This window comes from Trachurus trachurus (genome assembly GCF_905171665.1).
Source record: "Trachurus trachurus genome assembly, chromosome: 9".
Taxonomy (NCBI): domain Eukaryota; kingdom Metazoa; phylum Chordata; class Actinopteri; order Carangiformes; family Carangidae; genus Trachurus; species Trachurus trachurus.
In genome coordinates this window covers 8,680,784-8,704,348 of record NC_139895.1, presented here as the reverse complement: position 1 = coordinate 8,704,348, position 23,565 = coordinate 8,680,784, and the positions used below count along the sequence as shown (strand labels likewise).

The following is a 23,565-nucleotide window of genomic DNA, read 5'->3' as shown; positions in this document are numbered from 1 at the left end:
CTCCATGTGAGTCATCACAGTTCAGCTAAATTCCACCGATCCCATTACTGAGTACGAGCTTTTTACACTTGAGTCGACTTTTAAACTTTATCTCTGTTCTTTATTTCCTCTCTGGGTGGGTGTTTTGTTTTCTTCAAACTTTGTCCAATTGATTCAGATTTAACTTTCCTGCCAGGGTTGCCAGGTCTGCGGTTTTCCATACGTAGGTTGGGCTTGGCCAGACCTACTGCATACAGATGATATGAATAATGTTTATGAATAAAGGTTTGTATTTTGAATGACAGATTTAAAAACCTAAATCCTGTTAAAATGACTCCACATACAGTACGTCACCTGCGTGCCCCACAGACACACAAACAACATCATCCGCCCCGAGTTCCCACCACCTGCCTGAAATAAGGTAAGTAAGTAAATAATTGGTCTACTTACATATATATTTACTGTAAGTATATGAATAAAATATTGTGAATATCTGGAGATGGGGTAAGTTATTCAATATCATATTTAAAGTCCTGATAATATACTGTAAATTAGTCTTTTTAGGACCTACAGGTGTTTATGGTGTTATTTTATGGATATTATAGTACATTTTGCAATAATAGCAATGCTGTTGGAGTCTAAAAGCAACATATGGATGTTTATGGGCATAAATGAGTTCTGGTTTTGCCTCACAGACCTGGCAACCCTGCTTCTTGCCATTGCATACTTCCCTGTTCCTCTCATTTCGGTTGTGATTTTTCTCCTCCTGCCTGAGCTTTCAAGTGGAATCACGCACTTTGATTTACAACCTTGTACAACCTCATCAGCAAACATTATAACGAATCCCCCCCCCCAAAAAACCCCCCTAAAAAGTCATGTTTTGAAAATAGAAACCAGATTAAATTCATCTGGATTCAAAATTTTTTAATTCCAGCAAATTTAGTGTTGTCATGCGGCTCCTGATTACTCATGCACCTCTTTGATTCCTGTGAATATTTTTAACTAATTGCCTGAGAAAAAAAGCTCACGGAGGGAAATTTGCAGCAGCTTGTTTTAGTCATATTTCAGATTTAGCTGAGCTGCAATGAAGAGCTGATCACAGTTGACGAGAGCAGTACATGTCTCATCATTCTGAACGCACGCTTTTCATACAATATATAGATTTCTCTCTGCAACAGATCCACTTACAACGGCCGGGAGCTGTGAAGAACGTCATACAGTATACGGGGCTTTGATTGCACGTTGTTTGTCCGTCATCTCCTTTTGTGCTCTGTCAATACAGTAGTTCGGCGGTGGTTCACGCTCTGCTGAACGTTCCCAATCACTAATCGATTCTTTCACAGCTGAGTGAAAAAGCCGATGTCTGTGAACCCGACACACACACGAGCTGCCGATGATGCGTGAGCTGTTTGCAGATGACGTGATGCTGTTTTGCATCTGAATCTGAATACTGGGGGAAGTGTGTGTATGTCCACGGCGACACAGTGTGAACTCCCACTGCCTCTGCTGTTTAAAAAGTTAAATTATTCACCTTATAGTTCTTTTTAAAGAAAAGTGTTTTCCCTTCACATGCGGTGCAGAGAGTTTCCAGACTGATGAGATCTGCAGGGCTCATTTTAAATTATAATGAATGAAATATAATGGCAGCTCTCCACAGGAGCTCGTCTTATCAGTCCAGAATATTTATTTATCTATTTATTTGTTGGCAGCGAACCTGAAGGAGAGATGCACCACAGAGGCTTCAGTGAAACTTGGTAGAAAGTTTGACGGTGGGCCAACAAAACCTGTTGTACTGTAAGCCAACACTGTGTTTTTTATAAGCATTTGACGTTTTGGCTCCTGACTCATGGCACAGTTTAGGAAAAATCTCCCAATAGGCAAGAAAAGAAAAACACATTTTCAACACAAAAAGTCTTGTTTACTTTTTTTCAGGATTGGTCCAACTTATTTGGAAAAAAAAAGTTGCTTTCTGCAGAAAACCTGCTGTGACTCTTGAAATCTTATAAAGGTTCATCTTTTCCTCTTCTCTGGTGTTTTATATGAAGTGATGACCCACAAGAAGATATATGCAAATTGTTCTATGTTTAGTTTTCCATCTTCTCTCTCAGCTTCTCTCTGGGGATCTACTAAGAACAGGTTGGTGTCGGCCAATCAGAAATTAGGAGGAGGCTCTGAGTCTCTCTTCTGATTGGCTGACTGTTTTCTAAGTGATTTAATTAAAATAGAGCAGATTTCATAATAAAACACTCAGAGAAACCAAATCCAGCAAAGTGTTGGATGGTGGGTCTAGGATGTGGGCGGGGCTTTGGGCGACTGCTTTGTTATGACATCACAAAGTGACAGGAAGTCCTGACGGCTGGTTTTAAGGCTCAGTTTCTGAATACAGGCTGTGTGCATTTCTCTGTGGACTGAGGCTTTGATACTTTCACAGTATTAATATAGAACCTAGAGCTGCTTTATAATCACACTACACATGGACATCTACCTTTATACTGTATGGAGCTTTAACACAAACATCTACCTTTATACCGTATGGAGCTTTAACACAAACATCTACCTTTATACCGTATGGAGCTTTAACACAAACATCTACCTTTATACCGTATGGAGCTTTAACACAAACATCTACCTTTATACCGTATGGAGCTTTAACACAAACATCTACCTTTATACCGTATGGAGCTTTAACACAAACATCTACCTTTATACTGTATGGAGCTTTAATACAAACATCTACCTTTATACTGTATGGAGCTTTAACACAAACATCTGCCTTTATACTGTATGAAGCTTTAACACAAACATCTACCTTTACACTGTATGGAGCTTTAAATTGTAAAAACCCATACTGTAACTTGACACAATGCTAAAATCTATAAAATGACAGTGGCAGTGGCATTTCCATTTCACTTCTACATAAACACAGAGGCGTGAACTCACTGGATGTATCTCTTCAGTTCCTGTCCGCTGCACATGGACCAGTGGTATCGATGGAAAGCCGCCTGCACCAGTGGAGCCATCACGCTCCCCATCGTCGTCTCGTCCCCGCAGCGGTTCCCCTGGCCGTCGTGCTCCATCCCCAGCCTGCTCCCACAGGGGCGAGAGACGGGCAGATTATTTATTTCACACAGATGCAGGATGTCAAGGTGCAACAAAATCCCTCACCAATGATTCATAGTATATACACAGTATCAACATGTTTTTTGTTTTGCGTGAAAAGTGAAAAATAATAACAGGTTTGGACAGAAAGAGAGAGATTCCTGGTTATTTTTCAATCTACTGAGATGTTTAATATTCAGTTTCACTCACAGCTGGGCTTCAAATGTCATTATCATGATCTTCCTTTTTCTTCCAATCTGTCATGATGATGATGGTTTAAAACTTAATCTGTTTTCTTTTATTTGCTCTTGCTTTTAACTATGTTTTTTGTGTTTGTTTTTATTCTGTTTTATGCTTCTCTTTAAAAAAAAAAAGTTTTGTCTTTATGTAAAGCACATTGACTTGCCTTGGTATGACATGCGCTATATAAATAAAGATGCCTTGCCTTGCTTTGAAAAATATGTCATGACATTGACCGTATGTGATGCCTTCCCATGATGAGAAATCATTTTCTGTCTATTTTCCCCCCACTGGAGTTTGTTAGTGTGATGGTTTGTCTAGATTTATTAGGAAACACATCACTTCTACTGTATATGGGCGTCTTCACCAATTTAACAACAGAGAGGAAGGAAAAACCCACATCTCCCACATGTTTTTGTTAACTGGAAATACGCCCATTGTGTTTTGAAGCAGGTTTTCTTAAATTGCAGCGTGCTGAGCCCTCTGAGCCACCGTAGAGGACAGAGAGTTACCAGCGTCTCCCTGTGCAAATATTAAATAACAAGCCCCGACAAAAGACTGGCAAACGAGAAATGATTAGCTTTCTGTTCAGCCGGGGGCCATCACGCTGAATCAAAAACTCATGAATAACAAAAACCGAGTTCTCTGTGTGCGATATGCAGTTTTTTTTTTCCCACCCCTGCAAAACTTAATTTAAACATTGAAACGAAAGGAAGCTGATGTGGTGTGTGAGAGAAAGAAATCGCCTTCACTTCCTGTTACTCCCGAAAGCACCTTGTTCACACTGAGACCGGTCTGACAGTCGTGATGGCGCAGTAACGATCGCAAAAAGGCCTGAAACAGCCGGTGATTTCAATCTATTCTCAGACTTTAGAGGAAGTTGAGTGAAATGCCTTCAATTCTCTTCTCTTTTGTGGCTTTTAGCTGAGAGTACAGATGAGTGGTCGTCTCGTCGAGCTGGAGACTTGAAAATTAATGGTAAACGTCTAAAAAGCCCCTCAGAAAGCATTGTGACTTTGGAAAGAAAAATACACAACTGTGACCAAAGGATTTAGTCAAAAGTTGCTTTTTCTGGAGCTTTTCAACCATCAAACATGACACGTATCAGTGGGTGGAGGTTTTGTTTGTGCTCTACTGGTAACAACAGGTCGGTGTCAGCCAATCAGAAGAGAAGAGGCTCTGAGTCTCTCTCCTGATTGGCTGACTGTTTTCGAAGTGATTTAATTAAAATAGAGCAGAAGTCAAAATAAAACACTCTGAGAAATCAAATCCTGCAAAGTGTTGGATGGTGGGTCTCTAGTGTGTGGGCGGGGCTTTGTTGATTGGTGACTGCTCTGTTGTGACATCACAAAGTGACAGGAAGTCCTGACTGCTGGTTTTAAGGCTCAGTTTCTGAATACAGGCCGTGTGCATTTCTCTGTGGACTGAGGCTTTGATACTTTCACAGTTTTAATATAGAACCTAGAGCTGCTTTATAATCACACTACACATGAACATCTACCTTTATACTGTATGGAGCTTTAACACAAACATCTACCTTTATACTGTATGGAGCTTTAACACAAACATCTACCTTTATACTGTATGGAGCTTTAACACAAACATCTACCGTCATACCATATGGAGCCTGTTAGGTAGCATGATTAATATCAATATGTTGGATGAATCTGGAAGTGAAGCCTAGATAAATACTGAAAGTTTTTTTTATTAAGTGCATGTGAGGGGAACTTAGAAACTGACTGATGTGAGTGACTGTTATTAATCTCAGACAACATGTACATGTAGCCTCAAACTGCGTCAGACTGTTGCTTTATGGGCCGGACAGATGGTGTTTTGCCTTTTTCTCTTTCTGCTGCATGTGTCTCCGCTGGGCTTCACCAATCATTATGCATCATTTGTCGTCACGTCTCCCTCCCATCATGCACTCTGCTCTGTCACACACACATCGCTCTAATGTCATTAAAAAAAAAAAACCTGCAACAACAGCATTGGAGCTGCTTGTAGTTGTGGAGAAGAAAAACAAAAACATGTGTATAGATTCAAACACTTTTTCTGTAATTGAGAAAACATGTTTTGTTGATTTTCAGCCGATATCATGTATCGTGTTGTTGGTTCCTCTCTGACCCGAGCCGACCTCTGACAACAGGCTGTAACGTCCTCGCTCGTGATTTGCCGACATTACAGTGATGATCAATAAACACCAGTGTGAGTTAGTGAGGTGTCGTCGATATCGTATGTTCCAATGTTTTGCTGCTGTTTGTGAACTCGTCTCTGCTCCGGACGTTTAGTTTCTTTCTGCAAACATTAGTCAGAATAAAATAAAATTTAAAAAGAAGAAGATTTGATTTTGTTTTTTAATTCTTTCTGAAGATGTTGAGTTGAGTTAATGAGCTGTTCGTATACAACAAAAACAACATAATACGCCTCCTAGAGAGCGTCCGTCTGGACAAGTTCATTAAGTCTGTGAATGGTGCGCTTAGTTTTTAAAATTATTTATCAATTACCATCATTAAAAAAGACCATGCAGTTTTGAGAGTGAATATTTTATGTTCATGAAAACATTAAACTTTTATTTCTGCACTCCATTTATATGATGTATAGGAGTTACAGTTTTTCACAGCTGCTAAAAAATTCTCAAAACTCTCGACACAAACATCCAGTCGTCCACTATATTCACCAAAAACTCTGACTCTTCAACAATCAATCACCTCAACGCAGCTTCTCTTTGTCAGTGACTAAAGGCAATATATACTATATGTTCAAATAAATAGTATTACAGGAAATACTGGAAGTATTGAAAGTTTGGATTTAGCTCTTACAAACAGGAAAACTTCAGATCAACAAAAGGCAAACAAAAGGATATACTATTCTGCAGTAAACACAAGCTCTATTACCGATGCTCAAATATCTGAAATTTCTTATCTTCCACGTCTCGCCTGCATCACATTTTATTTTGGTCCACAGTTTCTTTTAACCCTAAATTACTTTTGTTGGTTTTGTTTTGTTGTTTCTATAAAGCTGTGACATCTTTGAGTGAAAATATGTTGTGCAACTCCGGTGAATACCTGTTTATGGTTTTAGCAGTAAATCAAATAGTAATTGATTCATAAATTAGTTCAAACCACTGACTTCGTATTTTAGTATTTTAGCAAACCAGAAAAAACATATTAAGCGAGGCAATGGACGACAGGAAGCACTAACTTCTTATTAGCCGGCAGACGTCAAATGGAAAAAAACATTTATCAGGAGTTGGAGTTAATATTAAAGTGTGTAAGGTTTGTTAAACTGCTGAGAATCATCAGCTACAGTTCACCTGCTCTGGGCTTTTAATTAAAAACTGAAATGAACCTCAGCGCCAGTTCAGGGTCGAGTCTGATTGTGAGGAACCAGCGAAAGTTCAACTGATGAATTATAGTGAATTATTCTTAATCGTCAGCTTCCCCGCCAGCGTTTCCTTAGAAATAAGTTTGTATTTATTATCTAATTGAATCCCTCTTTGTTTCTATGGCAGCGCAGCTCTGTACTGCGACTTGTCACTGACTCATGTTCTGTTGCATCTCTTCACTCTCACATAAAACGACGGCGACCTTATATGGAAACTTTCTGATTAAGCTAATGACTGAACCTCGTGGACTCGTACTTAATCAGGAGGGACGGAGATGAAGCCGGACTCCACCCGGCTGTCAGCTTCTTCTTTATTGCTTTGTCTCTAGTGTGTTTCTTTGGCGTCGACACGTCTATCCTCTGTTCTCGTCTTCTCTGCTGATTAAATCGATGTCCCCTCAGATTTCCTGAACTTCTGGTGGCTCCAGCTTTTCCACCCAAGCAGCATAATAATGACATATCATAATTATTCTGCTTGCGATGTGTGTTTTCTAATGGATTGTGTTGCTAGAAAACCTACTTCTCTGTTATGAAACTACACAGCTGAAGTTTTCACTGTGGACTCGTGATTAATGTGACATTCAGGAACAAAAGGGGCGACTTGTGTTGATTAAAGTCTCATCTTGACTCATTCTCCCCTGTCAAGATTAAAGCGGAGGAAGTAATGATCTGACGCTACTTTGTGCCATCTTTGAAAAGCCATGTTACATAAAAACATCTGAGCTGGTTGATTAAAAACAAGGTGGTCTGAGGTCTCTTATCTGTGGTTATTGATCCCTGATTGCATCAGAGTGAGGGTCAAACGAGGAGGCTCCATCACCGCTCCTGACCCCATGGATGCTGCTTTGAGAGTTGATCATTTGCAGTGTTATTGCCGAGGCTTTACAGATGTACAATACAGATGTTTGGGGTGAATTTTTTACGGGAAGATAAAAGAACTAACTTCAGAGAGTATGTCATGATTTCTGACTGGCATTGCACATTGCAGTTAAAGTTCAACATTTTGGCAAATTGGCCCATTGTCATAATACCTATAGTTTTAGCAGTAGGTTTGTTACCTTTAATTGTCGGTGCAAGCTATTTTTTAGAACAGCGGAGCAGAGCCGCGAGCTGCTCAGAGCTATGCTACGGAGGCTAATGGCATTTCTTGGTTTACCTCATCAAACTCATCAAATACACAATCCAACAACTCCAAAACGCTCTGGTGGACAAGTTGTGACCTACACATTCACCACGCTATGAGATAATAACGGAACGTTGCGAGACAGAGTTGTTTTAGAGGTAAATGCAGAGACTGCTTGATGAAAAACTGTCCCTGAAGGCAACGCGCATCAGCGGTTTTGCATGAATTTACCTCTAAAACAAGTCTTGTAACGGTGTTGGATTGTGTATTTGATGAGTTTGATGAGGGAAACCAAGAAATCCCATGAGCCTCCGTAGCGTAGCTCTGAGCAGCTCACGGCTCTGCTCCGCCGTTCTAAAAACAGCTTGCACAGACAAATAAAGGTAACAAGCCTATACTGCTATGACTATAGGGATTATGCGCTGGGCCAATTTGCCAAAATGTTGAACTATCCCTTTCATGACGGCTGTATTTTTTTTAAGGACCTTGAGTTCTTTAATTTTTTATTCTGAGTTAATCGACCTATTTTTTTATTTAGGTTTTATAGAATTGAATGTTTTGTATTATTACCTGGTTTGGAAACCAACAAAAACAGACTTAGGAGCTTTGTTAAAGAGGAGTGGAATCCAGCAGAGATTGTTCATTTCAAACCTGTACGGCTTTTATATATTTATCTACTGTAGTAAATGTTTGTAGATTATTTATTTGTGATGTTTATAATAAAGGCTTCAAACCAGTTTCCCTGCAGGGACAATAACGATACCTTTGAAAAGATGTTATTATAGAATATTAGATTATATTTTCACATGTCTTAAAGTGAAATGATCTTTAATAATATTCACTTAGCTACCAGCTGGCATCTGATCCACTCATTAAGTGTTTGACTTGGAGCACAGAGCCGACTCTTCTCTCATGGACGTCAGTCACTGCGTCTGGTGTTATCTGTGAGCAAAAAGCCTTTTGTTGATCAGGTATGCCGTCTAGAGAAGCGCTGCTTTATGGAACAGGTGATACAAAAGAAGGAAGGAATGGAAGGCCGGACGGGTGGTGGGAAGCCTGCTCATGTAGAAAATATGTAATTTCGGTAACACTTTAGATTAGGGAACACATATTCACCATTAACTAGGTGCTTATTAATATGCATATAAGTAGCTTACTAGCTCCTTATTAGTAATTATTAAGCACGTATTAACACCTTATTCTACATAGCCTTATTCTACCCCTATTACAGCATGAATTAAGATTTTTCCTGATATTAACTCCTAATTATGGCTTATTCATTGTAAATTAATGCATTGTTGTTTCTGAATAATGATGTGAATAACCAGTGGGTTTTTGGGCCCTTGTACAAGAACAGTAATTCTTCCTTTATCACTCTGAATTAGTATAGCATTAATGCAGTAATTTACAATGAATAAGCAATAATTAGGAGTTAATATCAGGAAAAATCTTAATTCATGGTGTAATAGAGGTAGAATAAGGCTATTTAGAATAAGGTGTTAATACGTGCTTAATAATTACTAATAAGGAGCTAGTAAGCTACTTATATGCATATTAATAAGCACCTAGTTAATGGTGAATATGTGTTCCCTAATCTAAAGTGTTACCGTAATTTCACATGTGTCGTCATGAAAACGCCAGACGAGGGGAGTTTCTTTCTCCTGTCGAACGTCTTTGTATCCCTGCAGGATCTGCAGTGCCTCGCTGGCAGGACGATACGATAAGCCTGTGTTGTGCCTCTTGGAGCCGTTTATCGTCTCATCTGAGGAAACACTTAAGACTTGAAAACGTCCTCTTTATTCCCTCCACTTCACTGTTCTTCAGAGCAGAGGCTTAAAGCGTCTGTCTCAGGATTTTGGTTATCGCTCTTTTTCCTCTACAATGGTTTAATCTTGAAATTAAATTCAAAGGATTCCCCAGCTCTTTCTCTTTCTCTGTGTGTGTCTGTGTGTGTGTGTGTTTTATATGTTTCTTCTATCGATCCCTGAAGATGAAATCCTCACATCGTTCGCTGGTCCGACTTCTGCAGAGTAACAAGCGTGAGGTTGAAGGCCTGGGCGTCTCTGGCCTCAACTGATTGACTTTCCTGCTGAACGACGCTTTCACTTTCCCTCCATCAGTGTTGTAATTTTGAGCTCCTGTCTGTTTAAAAGGATACTTCACCCAAAATTCAAATTGCACTCATTATCTACTCACCCTCATGTCGACTAAGGGCCGGGAGAAGTTTCAGAGTCCTCCGTGGCTTCTCTGAGTTACAGGGGGTCTCGGCGTAGCAGTGCATGTCCATATAACGGTTGCAAATGGATACCAACTGTCTTCGTAACAAAAAGACACACCAAAAAACATCCAAATACCTCCATGCTGCTCATATGTAATGTCCATCTTGTATTGAAGCCCCAAAATGCAAAATTGTTCCGAAAAAAAATTAAATAAGTCTATATTTCAAGCTTAACGGAAGCTCCTCTTCCTGGTCCGTCCAAATCTCGAGCGATAATTTTTTTCAGAAAAATTTCGCATTTCGGGGGCTTCAATACAAGACGAGCAGCATGGAGGTATTTGGATGTTTTTTGGTGTGTCTTTTTGTTACGAAGACAGTTGGTATCCATTTGCAACTGTTATATGGACATGCACTGCTACGCCGAGACCCCCTGTAACTCAGAGAAGCCACGGAGGACTCTGAAACCTCTCCCGGCCCTTAGTTGACATGAGGGTGAGTAGATAATGAGTGCAATTGGAATTTTCGGTGAACTATCCCTTTAACTCCATCCCACCGGTTCAACCCGATTGTTTTAAAGTCTGACCCCTGCACCTGTAGCATCACCTGACCTCCTCCTGGTCGTCCTCGCTCACCTCGTTAGCTCCCCGGGTGCAGAGTGTAAACACACCAGCGTGTTTCCACTCTCGGTGCCAGATTGTCTTGTTGCCATGAGCCTCAGCTTTCCACTGCTCTGATCTCCGCCTGCCTGCCTGCCCCGTTTCGGTCCTGATGGTGTTTGTGTTTTTTGGATTTTGCCTCGGCCTGGCTCTTTGTACTCTGTTTGTACTCTTTTTTTGCAGTTGCTGTTGAAAAGTTGCCTGATTAGAAAAAAAATAAAAATAAAAGTCATGTTTGTTTGTGGTTCTGGGGAATTTTGATTATTTCTGTTGCCTTGCTGCCGTTTCCACCGAGCTTATTTCAAAAGTTTGGTTTGAAGCACTTGAATCAGCTACAGCGTCATCCTGGGAGAAATAATTGCTTCTTTTCTTTTTTGAAAACGTTAAATAGCTTGCAAGGAGCAAGAAAGTGGAAAATCAGCCTGATGTGACCTGTTTATTGTTGTGTAGCTACTGCAGCTCATCTGACGCCGTCCTCAAAACTTTCTTTGTTTCTTCCTTTCAGAGGGTTTTCAAGGGCACCGCACTCAGTAGACATCCTTACGTTTAACAGTGGATATTAAACATCATCATTGTGTGTTTTTTTAAGCTTTTTTAGGTGCACAACTCATTTTAGAGTCAGAATTTCAGCTTTTGCAGCCGTTGTCCAGTTCACAGATGGAAGTGAGGATTGGTCATCTGCTGCTGAATGACTGTCAGACAGATGGATGGGGGTTCAGTTGAGCGACTTGGCTTCGGTATCATCGGGCATCCTGACCACATCCTTTCGGGACAGTTTGTGTTGATGCCTTCAGAGAAGATGCTACTACAGTATATACTGTTTATGCCCCCCTATAGGGAAAACTAACTGCTACTCTAACGCCTACTTCCCTTCAGCTATCAGATTGCTGAATAGCAATTAGAAAATGTTTGTTGCCGTTTTATTTTTCTCCTCTTTTATTTGTGTTTTATTTGCTGCTGTTTTTATTTGTTGTATTTAATTTGTGAAGAACTTTGTGATCTTTATCTGAGAAAAGTGCTGTATAAATAAAGATTACTTACTTGTACATAATGTAATGTTGTAATACGTACACACAGGTGGTGCTTTAACTTTGTTATGTGTTACCTATGTGTGTTGTTATGATGCCTTTTGCAGGATAAATGAAGGTTGGTAACACTTTATAATAAGTACACACTATTAAGCATTAGTTAAGCATTAATTACTGAATTAATCATTTGAATGTAGTTTATAAACACAGTTAAAAATGTTGTACTCATCACTGATCAGCACTAACTGTATTAAACTACATACTAATGTGTATTCATGCGTTATAAATGAAGAATTCAGTATTTATTAATGCTTAACTAATACTTAATAGTGTGTAATTATTATAAAGTATTACCATAAAGTTTTCTGACTGACTGACTGGATGAAATTGTCGTTGGCTGACGTCAGGCTCCTACACAGTCGAGTCAAACAGAACATTTGAAAATGCCATGGACTTAAAATAAGAAGGTCACGCAGGTCGGTGGAGCTCCCTGATGTTTCCTCCTCCTCCTCCTCCTCCTCCTCCTCCTCCAATCGCGGCCGGTACGAAGAGACAAGACTGCACAAATGGCTTCTTCTGCCTTGTTAGCATCATTGCTAAACAAAACCTGCCTTAGAGCTTTTATATTAATATCTTATGACAGTTGTCAATAGGCAGGACTTTCTGTTTTTACATGAGTCATGAGGCTTTGGCTTCACATCACAGAGGTTTTTACTGTTACAGCTTAAGAGTTTGTTATTTCCCTGCACACACCCTAAATGAACTTGTACCATCCGGGGCCAAAATATAGTACAACACGTCCTGCATGAATACTAATGAAGTGAATTTAGATGCAGCCTGTCGATGAGTTTCAGCCATCTATGTCTTCTTTTTTTTTTTTCCTTCCTGTTTCATTGTTGTGAGCGTCACGAGTTCAACCTGTGTACGTTTTGATGGTCACACATTAAATAAAGCCTTTGTGTTTCCACTTGATGATGACAGTTGCCTAGTGACACAACCCTGCCTGATTCGGTCTGACGCTTCCGTTCATCGTGTTGTCAAGCATTTTCTCAGTCAGTGAATAAACATAAATGCTCATTTGTGATATTTCCAGCGACTCGCTCATCGCAGGGTTCAGTAGCTTCGCCTGCTGCGTCTCCGGCGAGGGAGTTTTGGCGCCATTTTTTTAAATTTTTTTCTCCTGAACTTCACTTCAGAGGTGAAACATGTTGCAGGCAGAGTGGACCGGTGTGGACCGGTGTGAGCTGGCCGACACCAACACATTACAGAACGGTGGCTGAGTCCTCGTCTTTTTATTTGGACGTGTGTGTTCGATAAACAAACCGTGAGATTCGATAAAGGTGAAGAACGTGTTTGTTGTCAAAGCGCTCGAGGCCGAACGGCTCAAAGGTCTCACAAGGTGTCGCTTAGTATGGAGAAGAAACGCTGCAGGGAGACGGTCGCCGTGGTAGTTAAGGAGAAGGAGAAGAACGGGTTCCCTTCAACCGCAACACAACGACACGACAGGAAGAAGGAGGAGGAGGAAGAGAAGGAGGAGGAGAACAAGAAGGAGGAGGAGAAGAAGGAGAAGGAGAAAGAGGAGATGAAGGAGGAGGAGGAGGAGAAGGAGGAAGAGAAGGAGAAGGAGAAAGAGGAGATGAAGAAGGAGGAGGAGGAGAAGGAGGAAGAGAAGGAGAAGGGGAAAGAGGAGATGAAGAAGGAGGAGGAGAAGAAGGAGGAAGAGGAGATGAAGAAGGAGGAGGAGGAGGAGAAGAAGGAGAAGAAGATGATGATGATGAAGAAGAAGAAGGAGGAGGAGGAGGAGGAGGAAGAGAAGGAGAAGGGGAAAGAGGAGATGAAGAAGGAGGAGGAGGAGAAGGAGGAAGAGGAGATGAAGAAGGAGGAGGAGGAGGAGAAGAAGGAGAAGAAGAAGGAGGAGATGAAGAAGGAGGAGGAGAAGAAGGAGGAGGAGAAGGAGAAGAAGAAGAAGATGATGATGATGAAGAAGAAGAAGGAGGAGAAGGAGGAGGAGGAGAAGGAGAACGAGAAAAGGGAGGAGGAGAAGGAAGAGGAGAAGGAGAACGAGAAAAAGGAGGAGAAGGAGCAGATGAAGAAGGGGGAAGAGGAGGAGAAGGAGGAGGAGACGAAGGAGGAGGAGGAAGATAAGGAGAAAAAGAAGTAGGAGGAGGAGAACAACAAGAAGGAGGAGGAGGAAAAGAAAAAGAAGAAGAAAACGAAGGAGGAGGATAAGAAGAAGTAGGAGAAAGAGAAAGAGAACAAGAAGAAGGAGGATGAGGATGAGGAGAACAAGAAGAAGGAGAAGGAGGAGGAGGAGGAAAAGGAGGACCACAACAACAAGAAGAGGAGCAACAACAAGTAGAAGTAGAAGAAGAAGAGGAACCTACACATGTCCGGTCTCGTGAGCCACCACGAACGCCGAGGAGAATCCGTCTTCGTGGTTCAGCGTGCAGCTGCGGACCGGGTGGCACATCCCCGTCACCGGAGCGTAACCTGACGGACACAAGGAGACAGGACGGTTAAAAAAACTAAACACCAAAGTGTTTAAAGGTATAGTATGTAGGAATTCCCCCCATCTAGCGGTGCGGTTGCATATCTGAACGTATTGTTGATGTTGCATTCAGGTGAAATCGGGCAGACGTCAGACAGACAACGGACGCTGCATGTAACAGGATAAACAAGCGTCTATGTAAACAAGTGGTCCGCCAGCACGAGGCAAAACAATACAGGCCTGACAATATGTTGTCATGGTGATGTCGTATTGTTTACCTGACCCACGTTTTACCGTCTTTCTCTCGTCGAGTAAAATGACATCCGGTCGGTTTGCAGACAGCCGTCTGCCTGACTGCACCTGAATGCAACACCAGTGCCTCCGTCCTTCCTCACACTACACAGTGGTGACAGTTTTAACAGGCCGAGCCCACAGCTCCGCTGAGTTTCTATGGTTACCTACGGTCACGCTGCCACTCAACGTAAAAAATGGCGATGCAACATGGCCGCCTCGGTTCGGTGCGTCGCCCACTTATTTGTAACGACTTGTAACAAGGTACGAGAAAGCTTTCATTTGTATGCGGTTGTGATTCGACTTCAGTGAAATACGTATTTATGAAAGCAATATTTGATTTTTGCTAATAAAAAGCCAAATAAGTTATATACTGGGGCTTTAAAGATTTTACACTTTTACAATCAAGACGTTTGGCTCCTTTTTGTTCAAACATGAATGAATGACTGAATAAAACATTGAAACAAAGTACATAAAGTATCATATGGAAACTAGAGCAGACAGATTACTGTACCAATCTGAAACACAGCGTACCCGAGGGATCCATCAGAAAGAGAAACTGCTCAGTAGTGGATCAATTCAAATGCAAAGAAGCCGACGAGATAAAATCAAAACTCTATGAAAGAAATTACCATACTATTACCATATTAGACAAAGCCTACTGTTCAACCACGGTTTAATACAGTTTTCTTAATCTGAAAAAAAGTGGACAGAGTAACCTTCACCACTGAATCCAATCACCGTCGTCAGAAACCTCGGGACATAATTGACAGACGGTGGCACATCTACTGTATAGTGCAAAACCATTAAACCGTCTGAAATCACTGCAGCAAACCCTCCGAGCCCTCAGGACGTGATCAGACACAACCTTCTACTTTTCAATCTAACTGGACTTCGCCCTTCACTCGAGAGGTGGAGGAGGGGAGAGAGGTGGCTCGATTCCCAGCTCCTCCAGTTCACGCGTCAAACCGCCCTTGGATAAGATAATGAACTAGGCCATATATAGAAACCAGTGTTGTATGAATGAGAGTGTGGATAGGTAGCAGTGTATTGTATTGTAGTGGAAAGCCTTTTGAATGGTTGTTAAGTCCATTCATCTTCATAACAATACAACATTGATGTGGAATAAATTCACACTGGGAGGAAGTGTCCTTGTTAACTGCATCACAACATCTGCAGCCATGGAGCTAAACATGGCTCCACAACCAAACTGCAAATAACTGAAAGACACACTGCAAAAACTCCAAATCTTTCCAAGAATATTTGTCGTATTTCTTGTCAAAATGTCTAATTTCTAGTCAAAACTAACCTCTTTCCACTTAAAATAAGATTCATTACCAAAAAATTAACTTGTTTTCAGATAATTTTCACTTGTTTCAAACAAATTTTCAATTGAAATAAGTAGAAAAATCTGCCAGTCAAAGCTAATTGTTTGTGCTTGTAATAATAAACCTGCTCCACTATCAGATTTTTCTAATTATTTCAAGTGAAAATCTGCTTGATAGAAAAGCGTGTCTAAAAACAAGCTACTTTTTAATGTGATGAGTCTTATTCTAAGTAGAATTAGATTTGTTTTGACTAGAAATAAGACAAATATTCTTGGTAAGATTTTGAGTTTTTGCGGTGCAGCTACTGGAAAGAAAGATGAAACTTCCTCTGAACAAGTTTTAAAACATGGAAACTGAGAATAAAAATCATCCCAGAAGCTGTGACCTCTTTACCACCTCACCTGCTTTCAGTCGTATCATAAGACAGCCTTTATATGTATATAATAAGACCACAGGGAGTCAAGCACAATGGAGCTTTGAACGGACTATCTGTGAGTTTCTCTGCGGCTAATCTTGGCGTCTTGCTGGGTGGAGGTGGTAATGGTCACTTCATCATAGCTGCAGCCATTGTTAACATTGTTATGAAGAAATAGATTGTAATATATACTGTATATATAGACTCTGCACTGTGCTACGTTCTCAGTGCAGATTAAAGGTGAGTCATGATGAGCCATGACTCATGGAGACTGGTGAAGCGGCTGGGGGCTCGCTGGTTAGCATGCTAACTTCAGTATAAGATTTGAGTGGTGAGTACAGGGATGAAGTTTGTTGATGTGACTTGTTTCTTTATTCTACAATTGTGCTTAATGCTAATGCCAACGGCCAGTCAAATCAGCCAAGTTGCATATTTCAAGCTAATCACTTGCTAATAAGGTAACGTGACTTGACATTAGCATGTTTGCTTGATGTTTGCCTTTGGGTATTAAACATTGAAATCTGGTTTACCATGTAAAAATACACAGCAGAGGTAAATGTACACCCAAATGTAATCCAATGTACATTTAAAAAACTAAATACTAAGTACTACTAAGTATTAATCTGGTTTGATGCTTAAATGACATTCTAGCCTGTATAACATTTATATTGGAATGAAATGATGTTATGTTTCAGTTGCTGAGGATACAGGTTACAGGATAAAAATAAAGATAAAGATAAATATATGCAAATACAAACTAATACGATAATGAAATATAAGAAAAATCTTTAAATATGTATGGTAAATATAGATTATGTAAATGTAATGTAAATGACAGATGCTCATTATTAAGATTTCCTTGAACAACAACAAAAAAAAACACAATATGTGGATTCGCAAATTAGTTGGAACTGAACAATTGCTAATATTTGTACAGCTGCTACATTGCAATTGAAGTGAAAAGAGATCAAAGTTTTGAAAAATTACACTCAAGCGCTTTAAATTCCAAAAAATCAATGTTGCGAGTTAGTTGAGATAATTAACAGATGTTGTTATCAGGGCCGGTTTTAGCTATGGGCAATATGGGCGACCGCCCAGGGCGCAATCTTTGTGGGGGCGCACGAGCGCTCTCCAAAAAAAAAAAAAAAAAAAAAAGACAAAACAAAACTCGCCGTCAAGTTAGTGGAGTGGTCGCTGGGGCGCCCCTATGTCACGTCAACTTGCTGCTGAGAGTCATAGGTCTACTACATATACTGGGTCTAGGGGGGGGGTCAACTTGCGACTGCTGAGGTCTCACGTCGGATGCTCCGCCGGCCCAGAGGGCTCTCATGCGGGGAAAGAAAGGAGGGTTAAGCGCTAAACTCCTTGCCCTGAAGTTGGCTTCATTTTGGTAATGTTGCTATCGGGATGCCCAGCGATATTCCTCTTCTTCCTCTTCAATGTCCGGTCACTGGTAAACAACATGAATGAACTGCGACAGGATCATGTGTTAAAAGGATCCTGGACTGTCATGATGTTTCTAATGAGCTGGTTTAACAGCAACGTCACGCTGTTTCCAAAACCACACCGACTTCAGCAGAGAAGTGAGTTTAAGCACATTTTTAGTTTAGCCTACAGATGGAACAGTGGTTCCTGTCATTACTTTATATTCAAAATATCATCATGTTGCTGGCCCTACACTCACAAACAAAAACTATTTTAAATTGTGTATTTTTTTTAGAGGTTCAGAGGCTGTAGTCAAGCTGCTCAGTTTTAATATAGCCTAAGCCTATAATGTTATGTGATTGGCTATTTTAAAAAATCATTTAAATATGGCTGGATGATCAATAACAAATTAAACTGTGGTTTGACAAATTCAAACACATTTATTGATGATTTAATTTAAAGGAACCACGGTAGCCTATAAGATCATGTGTAAGATCAAATTCAGTGTTAAAGGCACTCAGGCAGGTGATTTTGAAATAGGCTATGCTAAAAGTAATCCAGAAAGTACTTACTTTACTTGAGTAATCGAAATGCATTACAGATTACAGATTTTGGGACATGTAATCAGTAATCTGTAGGGGAATACATTTTAAAAGAAACCCCCCCCAACACTGATTATAATATATTCTTGTGTTTGTTCGTTGGTGGGTTTTTTTGTTTTTTTTTTGGGGGGGGGCACCAAGGGATGGTTTCGCCCAGGGCGTAAAACTAGCCAGGACCGCCTCTGGTTGTTATCAACTATTTCGTATCGATGAAATATTCCTTCATGCCTGTAGATCGTCAAAAACTCTGACGCCGTTTGGGAAAGTTTCAAATATAACGTTTTAAATCTTCAACCTCCTGAGGCAGTGGAGGACGCTCTAACTAGGACAAATCTGTGTATAATGAATATGTGTGAGTTCACTCTGTGTGTTTTATGTGTCACACACACACACACACACACACACACACACACACACACACACACACACACACACACACACACACACATCACGATTGTGAAGATACATGACGTGTCGCTGGAACAGGAAACAGATAATATGAAGACGACAGGACCAGGAGGCGCCACAGGGTACTGGGGAATGGAAAAGGAAGGAAGGGAGGAAGGAAGTGCTGTTCATTTTTCGTCAGCATTATAATTATTAATCATTATTAAAACTTATATTTTCACTTGCGGCTTCTGCACTTTGTTTGCAAGATGTTGCATCAGTGGCTGAGTGAGGCCACGTTGTTGACATTAGTAAGTGACAGCAGCAGGGAAGCTGCAGATGTCTCCCTCGACTGTGCCAAAATTAGAATAAACATGCGTTTCCTGGTTCAGTCCTCCCTCTGCGTTGCTGCTGCTGCTGCTGCTGCTTTGTCGCTCTATTGACAGTAACACACACCCACTGAGGCTGCAACTTAATGGAGTCACATTCATCTTGTTTCACATTATACAGATCCAAACCACACACACACACACACACACACACACACACACACACATGCATTTATATTTTAGAGGAGATGAGCCACATGCTAACAGACATGGACAGACAGCAGGCAGTATGGATTCTGGCACAGCATGGCTAATATACATTTGGCCCAATGCCACAGATACAGTAATGCTCTGTCCGGACTTAAAAATAAACTCATTGATCCTTATGGACATCAATCTGCAAATTTATGAACAAACGTTGCATGAATTTCCTATCTCCAGGCTGTTTTTGACTGATTCAAATGTGCTGCTGAAACAAATCTGGAAAATCTGAATTAACCTGGGATTGATTTGTTCGGACACCATTTATGCATTTGTTTGCAGAGAATAATATGAAGTAGTGTATCAGTTTCTTGTCATTTTTTTCTGCGTTGTCAAATTCAGCCATCAAAATCAGCAAAAAGACGAAATCCGACACGACAGCAGCCCAACACCAGCAACGCTAACAGGACAGAAGTCAGTATCAACCACGAGTCACTGCATTAAATAAAACAACAGAAACAACGGCTCAACCAAATGCTGCTGCGAGTACAACAGGAAAGAAGACTCTGCACAGGGTCATTGATACGTCCAAAAGGATCATCAGCTGCCCCCTTTGTCCCTCCCGCTGCCTCTGCAGTGCAGCGCCGGATCCAGTCTGAAGGACTCTTCCCATCCAGCTGATCACCTGTTCAACCTCCTGCCCACAGATCAATGAGAGGCTGCACCGCCAGACTGACAAACACTTTCTTTCCCTGGGCAATACACACTGACACTTAACTAGCAATATTCCTCTGCCACAATCTCTTTCTCACAAGTTGTTGCTGAGTGTTAATATGGTGACAATAAAAGCTTTATTCAATTCTATTATGTAAGATAAGTAAAGTAAAGTATTAAGGCCAAGACGACCATCCATGGATCATACAATAGAAGGTCTGTCAGCTCTAAATAGAAAGTTAATCCTCCCTGATAAATATTTAAAATCCAGTAACTTGGATCTTCCAGGAACATTTAAAGGGATAGTTAAACATTTTAGCAAATTAAGCCTGTGAAGATTCTCATTTGTCCAGGTCATAGTTATCTCAAGGAAATTTAAATCAAATGCAACTGGTTAAAGTTGTTTTAGAGGTAAATTCATGCAAAACCGCTGATGCACGTTCCTGTTGGGGCCAGTTTTTCAGCAAGCAGTCTCTGCATTTCCCTCTAAAACAACTCTGTCTGGTAACGTTCTGTTATTATCTCATAGCGTGGTGAATGTGCAGGTCACAACTTGTCCACCAGAGCGTTTTGGAGTTGTTGGATTGTGCATTTGATGAGTTTGATGAGGGAAACCAAGAAATCCCATTAGCCTCCGTAGCGTAGCTCTGAGCAGCTCACGGCTCTGCTCCGCCGTTCTAAAAATAGCTTGCACCGACAATGAAACTACTCCTAAAACTATAGGGACTACAACGCACATCACAGCATTTTTACACCAAAATTGGCTGCTGCTGTTTATAAGTGTTTTTTCAAAAATGCACATAAATCCACTTTTGACGCTCATCTCAGCATCAGTCGATGAGTTTTCTTTCCAATATGTCACATTGATGTTCCAAGCAAGCTGGAAAACAGGATTAGTAAACTGTTGGAGGCAGCATGAAGGCCAGTGACTCTTATTTTCTCCATGCTTCATGATGTTGTGCTGGAGAAGGACTGAAATCAGCGTGTCCTCCTGTTTCCATCAGGGCCGATCGTCTCATGATTACTCCACAGTCATCTCACTGTCAACAGGTTGGCCGCCGCTGCCGCCGCCGCCGCCAGACGTGTGACAGAATATTTGGTCGCGTAATTTGACATTTCTCTGCAAAAAATGCTCCTTAATCACGGCCCTCAGATCAGACCTTCAACTTTTCAATCCCACACAGATTCTCTAACACTGTTTCTCATCTCTGATACATGATGATTGAACCACGGGAGTTTCGTGTCAGTCTGAGCCCCGGGAGTCCTCCGGCTGCCACTCACCTCAAACTGTCTGGGCAGAAAACGAATGTGACATGACTTCTAGAGCCTGAAATAACTGTGTGACAGCTATTATACATGTAGAAGCTCATTTTTCTTTGAGGGTTTTTTTGAGCGTGTCTACACTTGTGTGAACAATGTGCCCTGTTTTCAAGCAATTCAGTGTATTTTTAGAAAAAAAAGAAAAAAAGAAGGGAGACATTTCTCACCTCACAGTACGAAACGCCTCTGCAGAGAGCTGATGTTAAGTCTCCACAGATGGAAGTTCCTCAAAACTTAAAGACATCTCTCAGAGCGCAAAGCAGTTTTCGCATGATTACACGTTTCTGATAAAAACACGAAGCTATGGAGGGACATGTCAAAGATATTGATTGGTAGCCAATCGTGTTGCATGTAGTATGTTAAACACCGCCACCGCTGACACTCTTTAAAGCAAGACCCTTGCTATATGTAGATAAAAGATAAAAGAGTAATTATAAGGCTACGAAAACCAAAAACTTTTATTTCATAGCGATTATACACTTATACAAATACTATTAATGGGTAGTATATTCAGATTTTGCCAATAAACCTTGCCAATTATTTCACACTGGATCTTTAAGTATGTATAACTGCATTTAAATCATTTGAAAATCAGCCAAAAACTGAGGAACGTCTGGTTATTTTAGTAGAACATGCACCAGAGGCTTAATGCTCTGAGGGAGCGAGCGGACCGACGCAAGATGGCGCCCGTGTGGCGATGCCGTGTCATTGGGTAGCAGCGTTGGGTGAGCCATCTGGACAGGACTAGCTCATTACAGCTCAGAGGTTGTGAGGTTGTTAATTGGATGCAAAGAACCGCCCCCGAGTGCAGGATGAGTCATCAAACGCATTAAAATTGTTTTAGGGAAGATCAAATACTCAGATAATAACTTAATGACATGAATTTGGCAAATATCAACAGATAAATGAACAATTAACATGTGGAAACATGATTAAAGCCGGAAAACACATCTTTCATTTCAAGGACGGCGTTTTCTGACCTGTCTACGCATGAGCTGCCATTGCAGCTCATGCGTAGACAGGTCAGAAAACGCATTTTAGGTGTTTTTTCTATCTTGGCAAAGGACCAAAGATGTGTTTAGTGAAGGGTTTTAATGTTAATTAACTACAGGATTAGGAGATACAGCATCACAACCTTGAGTAAGGATCTAACACCATGGAACAGGTCTGTGCTGTTTATCCCTGTGTTGTTTGATGGATTAGCTTCACAGAGGCAGCGTTTCTATTCCACCTTCACCATCAACCGTTTCTATCAACCTCTGATTGTCCGTTCACCGTCCGCCAGGTGAAATCTGCTCGCTTGCTTTGTTTTCTTAAGCCTCCCCTGTGAAAATGATCCCATTTCAAAACAAGTCACACTGGAGCGGCGCGGCCTTAATGACATATTGCTTATCAGCTCGGGGGAGGAGAGGGGGGGCAATGAAGTGATTGTGAGATGTTTTCCCCCAGACAACACTGAAGCAATTCAGCCTCTCAATGGTCCTGGGAGTCCTACAGTACAGGAAGCCATGGAGACAATCATGTCCTAATGTCTTTGATGGCATCAAAGAAAACCGATCCTGCTCCGCGTGGGAATTGTCATATTTCACTCAAAACAGCAACAACAACAACAACGAAAAAAGGCAGCGGCTGTTGATTCACTTCTGCAAATAGATTTTTTTGTTTGTTTTAGCTTGAAATTGATTAAACAGAAGCAAGTCTCTCTCTCTCTCTCTCTCTCTCTCTATATATATATATATATATATATATATATATAAAAGAAAAAAGGAAGTCTGCCAGACAGTGAATGTGCCAAGAAGGATTCAATTAGGTCATTCAATTTGTCTCTCTGCTTTTGGGAAATAACAACTGGAGGAAAACCAGCTTCAAAGCATTTGTTTTAAAATGAAAGTGAAACCAAAACTCTAATGGTGCAAAAACAGCAGAGAAAACTGTTCCTGTTTTGGTTTTCAAATGTAGCAACCAGGCTGAAAAATATTGAGGACACCTGATATAAAGTATAGATATATACAGTTACGGATCTGTTTTTTTCATATGGCTCATATTTTTTCAACCTGACAGGTGAAAACCGTTTCCATTCACACCATCATGTGTTAACACGGCATGAAAATGAAGATAAAGAATGAAATTGTGTGCTGCGTTCCTTTATTTCAGTCTCTATTAAGAAGCGTAAAGCACCACACACTGACAGCCAGGCAGCCCAGGTGTGAAAAACAAGCCCACACCGTATTGTCACTGACTCCAGAACGGGACAGGACAGGACGGCGTCGCCTGACTGGTTTTAATCTTGTGGGTAAAATGTTTTGATGCGGCTTCAAGCTCGGTTCAATTACCGAGG

General features: G+C 40.8%; 1 protein-coding gene across 1 annotated transcript in view; it reads right to left on the bottom strand.

Annotated features, from left to right (window-relative positions):
• Positions 1–23,565, bottom strand: part of adamts3 (ADAM metallopeptidase with thrombospondin type 1 motif, 3) — a gene marked incomplete at its 3' end in the record, with an annotated part of 186,279 nt that overhangs the window by 60,072 nt on the left and 102,642 nt on the right. The window contains exons 8-9 of the mRNA XM_083978186.1: positions 14,112–14,217; positions 2,920–3,063 (exon numbers count right to left, since the gene is read on the bottom strand). Of these exons, the coding sequence (XP_083834312.1) occupies positions 2,920–3,063; positions 14,112–14,217 (250 nt within the window). The remainder of the gene's footprint in view (positions 1–2,919; positions 3,064–14,111; positions 14,218–23,565) is intronic.